Here is a 7,238-nt window from a genome sequence, read left to right on the forward strand (position 1 = left end):
CCCCCCCCCCCCGCTATCTTTCCCTGGCTCCGGACTCGGCTCTGGAGGACGATTTAGCTTTTCTATTTCTTACGAGCTGGAGGAGTCAGAGACCCTGTTTAACACACGGAGAAACTGAGGCACAAAGGGTCCCTCAGATGAAGGGAGGATGGGGAGCAGAACACAGAGTCCGCGCCAGATCCTGAGATTCCTGCACTAGGGCTCAGACTTTGCACAGGAGCTAAGTTGTATTCTTAGTGCTCAACTTGAATCGCACAGCACCCCAGATCTGCCATCATGGGAGTCAGACAGGGCCTCTGGAACCCAGAAACGGTCTGCCACCCTCATAATTACAGGGTGAGCAAGAAAGCTCGATCTTTTGTTTGCTTGAAAGGAGAGTTCAAAGGCCAACTTGATGGATCTGGAGCTGGGGACCCTGCTGGTCTAGCTGGGACATGGGTAGGGGACAGCTGTTCCCAGACTATCGTCAGTCAGTGCTTGGCCTACACCGAGCAGAGAGCAATGGTTTTGTTTTTTGTGGTTTTTTTGTATTTTTTTTGTTTTTGGCTTATAAAATTTTACTTTTTTCTTTTTTTTATTGTGAAAATACTGTACAGAGGGCTTACAATTACAGGGGCAAGATAATGAGTACATTTCTTTTTTTAAATTTTTATTTATTTTTATTGTGAAAATACTGTACAGAGGGGTTATGATTACATGAACAAGATAATGAGTAGATTTCTTATCAAGCATTGTAGCCTCCTCCTTTGTTTCCCCTTCCCATCCCTTCCCAGCCTCCCCCCGCCACCCAATTCTTATCAAGCATTGTAGACTCCTCCTTTGTTTCCCCTTCCCATCCCTTCCCACCCTCCCCCGAGAGCAGTGGTTTTGTTCAGTGCTGTTCCTCCATCAGACAGGGAGCTTACCTCTACATTCCCACCACTACTCAGCACAGGGAGACTGACATCCCTCAGGGTGGGTGAAACCTGGCTACAAAGTTGATGCTAATCTTGTCCCTACCTACTCTGGAAGTAAAGTGGGGATGGGGAAGGGTATAGCAGGCAGATTCAAGTTTGAAAACGTTAATGACATTGAAGTGGGTATTTACCATGTGCCAGGAACCCCTAAGTCCTTCTCACAAGACTGAACCATGTCTGTAGCCTGTCTACACTTTAGCTCATTGGATCAATGAGGACACGGCCCAAGAAGGTCCTATTACAGATCACCCAGCTAATAAGCAGCAGAAAAATTTGAAACCTGAGCAAAAAAAAAAAAAAAAACAACAGTTCCAGACTCCCCAGTGTCCTTTGCTGTGCCAGCATCCACTCACAGCCATATCACCGGAGGACGCGACGGCCTATGCAGTGCAAGGCCTGGCTGCAATGGCAGGGATGTTGCTTCTGCCTGCCTTCCTCTCCTCCCTCCTTCCCTCCCTCCCTCCATCCTTCCTTCCTTCCCCCCTTCCTTGCTTCCTTCTTTCCTTGATTCCTTTCCTTCTTTCTTCCTTTTTTTTTTAATAATAACTATTTTTATCTTATTTTTTGTGCCAGAACTGGGGCTTGAACTCAGCTTGAACTCATACTCTCCCTTAAATTTTTCTGTTCAAGGCTGGTGCTCTACCACTTGAGCCATACCTTTACTTTGGGCATTGTGCTAGTTAATTGGGATGAGGGTATCTTGGTTTGTTTGTCCTGGACTGGCTTATCTAGCCTGTATGGTTCTTGGCAGCAGTTCCTGTTGTGTTTTCTGTGCTGGGCCAAAGGTCTAGCCGCCAGAAGGCACCTTGTAAAACCCTCCTGGCAGCCGGGCATGAGTGGCGCGTGCCTATTATCCTAGATACTGGGGAGGCTGAGATCTGAGGGTTGCAGTTCAAAGCCAGCCAGCACATAAAGTCTGTTAGACTTTTATCTTCCAATCATCCAGCAAAGGGCCAGAAGTGGAGCTGTGACTTAAGTGGTAGAGCACAAGTCTTGAGTAAAAAAGTTGAGGGACAGCGCCTAAGTCTTTAGTTCAAATCCCAGCACCAATACATACACACCCAAAACAATAGGAAATGACAGGGTGTGTCACACACAGTCAGGGTGTGTTTGGGTGTTTCTTTTTATATGCTCGAATGTGGATGAATGAAAGATTGAGACGTCATTTTCTAGCCTGAGGCATGGACAAGCAGTAGGAATGAACTTGTTCAATCTCTCTGGTACCCAGCCCTGGCCTGGACTGGGAACTGGTACCCAGCTATAGCCCCAAAGCTGCCTGGCCCTGGCCAAGGCCCTTTTGTGGCTCACCATGGTCCATGGCCTGGGAGGTGAGGGGTTGGCACGGAGGCCCCGGCCTTCTGGTTGCTTTGCTGTGACCCTGTCTTCTCTCCTGCTGGGCAGATCCGAGTCAAGCCAGACAAGTCCGGGGTGGTCACAGACGGTGTGAAGCACTCCATGAACCCATTCTGTGAGATCGCGGTGGAGGAGGCTGTGCGGCTCAAGGAGAAGAAGCTGGTAAAGGAGGTCATCGCGGTCAGCTGTGGCCCTTCCCAGTGCCAGGTGTGCAGGGACCTAGGGACCTGGACCCCCAGGTCTGAGGGAGGAGGCTGGGTCTGGACCCCCGGGTCTGAGGGAGGAGGCTGGGGTCTGGACCTCTGGGTCTGAGGGAGGAGGACTGGGAGCTAGGCTTAGTCTTTTGGTGACAGAAGCTATGCCAACCCTCTATCCTGGCAGGAGACCATCCGTACGGCCCTGGCCATGGGTGCAGACCGGGGTATCCATGTGGAGATACCGGCTGCAGAGGCCAATCACTTGGGGCCCCTGCAGGTGGCAAAGGTCCTGGCCAAGTTGGCAGAGAAGGAGAAGGTGAACCTGGTACTGATGGGCAAGCAGGTAGGTGTGGCCAGATCTGATCCACAGCTCCGATCAGCCTGCCCCTGTGGCCAGCCCTGCTCCCACAGGCCTGATCAGCCTGACCCTGTGGATGGCTTAGGGCAGCAACCTTCAGCCTTCAGGGCTGAGCAGGACTGAGCTTAGGGCTTGCTGCCTCCCCTGGCAGAGAATTTGAGCAAGGAGGCCTCGTCACTCTGGGTGTCAGGTCCTCTTGGAAGAGACACCAGGGGCTGTGGTTTAGGTCTCCAGGGAGTAAAGGAGAGACCCAGATCAAGGCCAAGAGGACAGAGGGGGAGGAGGAAGGGGTTTCCATTCCACAGAGAGAGTGGAACAGATATTGGAGCCGGGGCAGGTCAGCTAGAAGGAGAGGGAGGGGGTTCAGCTCCCGACACAGAACAATGCCCTCTGGGACCTGGCAGAGTGGACTGAGGAGGAAGGAGAAACTTGATTATTACATATTTATTTATTTGCTGAGTTTTGTCATCCAAAAGTCCCATGGCTGGAAGTGTTGGGACAATGTAGATATTACTACTGCCTTTGAAACATGAAAATTGGTGATCCTCAGATCTCATCCTCCTCAGTGGCTGGGATGAGTGGTGTGAGCCCCAGCACCATGCTTGCTATTTTGTTCTGGGACCAGGGACCAAATGAACTGGTCAGGATGCCCTTTGGGCCAGGAAGCAGACTCACTAACCACATTGGCCTCCACAAAAGAGCAAGTTGAGTAGCTCATTTAAATGGACTTCAGACACAGTGTGTCCCAGGTCCATACGTGGCACCACCATCTCCAGTTACAGAGAGTAATGTCTGTAACTGTAGCTCACAGCACACTGACTTAGTGTTCCCCTTGGGAAGAAGACAGCCTTTTCCCCAAGGACTCCACCCAAGCTCCCTGGTCCCATCTGCAGTCATGTGACCATTCCTGACCCAATTGGCAAAGTCTCATTGAATAATTTTGGTGTCCCAGATGTTGGTGACTTCTGGGAGTGTTTGTATAGGTGTTGTCACTGGCTGGGGACCAGGGGTTGCATATCTCTGGGTCCAGAGGGAATCATTCTGCACTTTCTCTCAGCAAACTGTGACTCGTGGTATAGTTTGTTTTGTCAATAAAGTTTTATTGGTCCACCCACACATATACTCATTGACACAGTGCTTCTGGCTGCTTATACTCTGCTCTGTACTTATGACATGGATTAGATGACTCACAAAGCCTGAAATATTTTCTTTGAGGCCAATAACGGAAAAAGGTTGCCAACCCCTGGTGTGTGAGTGTGTGTTTGTGTGTATGTGTGTTGTGTGCGTGCATGCGTGCACGCATGCTGGTGCCAGTCCTGGAGCTTAAACTCAGAGCCTGGGCACTGTCTTTTTGCTTTTTCACTCATGGCTAGTGCTCTACCTCTTGCACCACATTTCCACTTCTAGATTTTTGCTGGTTAATTAGAAATGAGAGTCTCACAGATTTTCCTGTCTGGGCTGGTTTTGAACTAGGCTTCTCAGCTCTCAGCCTCCTGAGTAGCTAGGATGACAGGCGTGAGTCCCCATCGCTGTGACTTCTGGAGGCCTACAAGGGCCGTGAGAAGCCCTGACAGCCATCAGACAGCCTTCCCTCTCCCCTGTCAGGCCATCGATGATGACTGTAACCAGACAGGTCAGATGACAGCGGGGCTTCTGGACTGGCCGCAGGTAAGGCCTGGATTGTGATATCATCCCCTGGTGCTCTCATTGGCTCACCTCTGTCTTATCTTCATTGGCTCCCCTCCATCTGCTGCTTTCTCATTGGCTCATTCCACTTGCCACATTCTCACTGGCGAGCCAGTACCCTGTGCCTGACTCTTAAGTAACCTCACCCACTCTCTTCCTCTTTCTCTCTGTGCTTCCCCAGGGCACATTTGCCTCCCAGGTGACTATAGAAGGTGACAAGCTGAAAGTGGAGCGGGAGATTGATGGTGGCCTGGAGACCCTACGCCTGAAGCTGCCAGCTGTGGTGACTGCTGACCTGAGGCTCAATGAGCCCCGCTATGCCACATTGCCCAACATCATGGTGAGCAGGGAAGGGGTTAGAGCTCTGTGGGACCTGGAGGGGCAGTGTATGTCCTGCCGTGGTTGGATGGGAGGAGGGAGGCGCCCAGAAGATGGGATCACCTGGTCACCTTGCCTAGCAGAGCGTCTGCTGGGCTATATCTCTGCCTATACCGAGAATTCGGGGATGGAGGGAGAATTGGGTGGTTGCCATAGCCAATGGGAAGGCCTCCTGAGTAACAGAAAGGGCTCTCCTTGTCGTTCCAGCCAGTGGAAGAAGTTTCCCGGGCAACCTTGGCAAAATTGAGTGGTCTGGGTTCATTGGGGAAGGTTCCTTTGGTAATCTTTGCCATCAGGAAGTTGTCATGTAGGCCATCTTGGTACATTAGAAAGGATTTACATAGCTTTCTCTTAGCCAAGAAGAAGTGTTCACTAATCATCATGGCCAGCAGGATGTTTATTGGCTCCGCTTGGTCAATATGGAGAGTTCAGTAGGTCATCTCCACCAATAAAGAAGACTTAGTGTATCATCTCAGCCAATGGGGAAAGTTCAGTGCATTATCTCAGCTAATAGGGGTGGTTCAGTGCTTCATCTCAGCCAATAGGGAAGGGTCAGCTGGAGGTTGGTGGCTCATACCTGTAATCCTAGCTACTCAGGAGGCTGAGCTATGAGGATTGCCAGTCAGGGCAGGAAAGTCCGTGAGACTCTTATCTCCAAGTAACCACCAGAAAATGGGAAGTGGTGCTGTGACTCAAAGTGGTAGAGCACTAGCCTTGAGCTGGACAGCGTCCAGGCCCAGAGTTCAAATGTCACAATTGACACACACACACACACACACACACACAAAAGCAAAGGATTTAATGGGAAGTTTGTTGAGTTCGGTGGAATAGTCTAGATAATAGAGAGGGTTCAGTCAATGGGAGATTCTAAGGCTTTACACTAGAGCAGAATGAGATGATACACCAAACCCATCCCATTGGCTATCTCAGCCAGTAGGAGAGTTCAGTGGATCAACTCAACCAGTAAGGAGGGCTCAGTAGGTCAGATCAGCCAGTAAGGACTCAGTGGGTCAGATCAGCCAATGGGGAAGGTTCAATGTTCATCTTATCCAATGGAGAGGGCTCAGTGGGTCAGTTCAGCCAATGAGGATTCAGTGAGTGAGCCTAGCTGGTGGGTAAGGTTTAGTGGTCATCTTGGTCAGTGGGGAAGGCTCAGTCCGTGAGGATTCAGTGCATCATCTCAGCCAAAAGCTGTGGTCCCCTAAGGAGGAATGTTAGCCTCTCAGGACATTCTAGTCAACAGGAATTGCCCACACCAGGGGTAGTCCTGGCCCCTAGAGAGATCCTAAGGGCCCAGCCATGGGTATGGTCTATAGATGTGACACCACAGAGAAGAGCTTTTGGCAAGGCAGGCAGGGGCTTCCACGGTCCTCTGAGCTGAGGCTTCCTGTGTACAGAAAGCAAAGAAGAAGAAGATCGAAGTGATTAAGGCTGGAGACCTAGGCGTGGACCTGACCTCCAAGCTCTCTGTGGTCAGTGTGGAGGACCCACCTCAGCGCACAGCCGGCGTCAAGGTGGAGACCACCGAGGACTTGGTAGCCAAGTTAAGGGAGGTGGGGCGCATTTGAGCCCCTTTCCAGAAGCAGAACAATAAAACCATGACTTTTGTTTTCCTGACACCTCATCCCCTGTCCATCCACTCTTTGATTCATTCATCAGACATTGACTTAAATCTCCTGGGTACCAGGCCTAGTGCTGGGTGAGGCCTGGGAGCCCAGTGAGTCACATCCACACTCTCAGGGCCACACTGCTGGGGACAGGTTCTGAAGTTCAGGGTGCTGGGTGTGGGGAACCTGGATGGGATTCCTGGCTTGGCTGCTGAGGTCACAAGTACCTCCCAGGAAGAATATCAGGGAGGTGGTGGAAAGAGCTGCTTCCTGCAGAAGGTTTGTCAAGTCCTGTCACCTGCCGCGTCCTTGCAGAGACTCGGGCCTGGGTACTATCCTTAGGCTTTTTTCACTCAAGGCAGGTGCACTACCACTTAAGCCACAGCTCCACTTCTGGCTTTTTGGTGGTGAGCTGAAAACGATAATTCTCAGGGACTTTCCTGTCCTGGCTGGCTTTGAACCACAATCCTTAGATCTCTGCCTCCTGAATAGCTAGATACTGACTTGAGCCACTGGCACCTAGCTAAAGGACTTCTTTTCCTAATTTGTGTATTTAGTTTTTTTCAAGATGGCCTCACCTTCTTGTCCAAGCTGACCTGGAAGTCACCACATAGCACAGGCTGGCTTCTAACTCGAGATCCGCCTGACTTGGCCTCCCAAGTCTTGAGATTACAGGTGTGTGCTACCATGCCTGTCTCACCGT

General features: G+C 50.9%; 1 protein-coding gene across 1 annotated transcript in view; it reads left to right on the plus strand.

Moving 5' to 3' along the window:
- Positions 1-6,552, plus strand: part of Etfb (electron-transfer-flavoprotein, beta polypeptide) — a 9,418-nt gene extending 2,866 nt beyond the window's left edge. The window contains exons 2-6 of the mRNA XM_013027611.1: positions 2,290-2,516; positions 2,691-2,849; positions 4,470-4,532; positions 4,732-4,890; positions 6,326-6,552. Coding sequence (XP_012883065.1) covers positions 2,290-2,516; positions 2,691-2,849; positions 4,470-4,532; positions 4,732-4,890; positions 6,326-6,496 — 779 coding nt within the window. The 3' untranslated portion in view covers positions 6,497-6,552. The remainder of the gene's footprint in view (positions 1-2,289; positions 2,517-2,690; positions 2,850-4,469; positions 4,533-4,731; positions 4,891-6,325) is intronic.
- Positions 6,553-7,238: the final 686 nt, after the last annotated feature.

Source organism: Dipodomys ordii, unplaced genomic scaffold, assembly GCF_000151885.1.
Source record: "Dipodomys ordii isolate 6190 unplaced genomic scaffold, Dord_2.0 Scaffold105, whole genome shotgun sequence".
NCBI classification, from domain to species: domain Eukaryota; kingdom Metazoa; phylum Chordata; class Mammalia; order Rodentia; family Heteromyidae; genus Dipodomys; species Dipodomys ordii.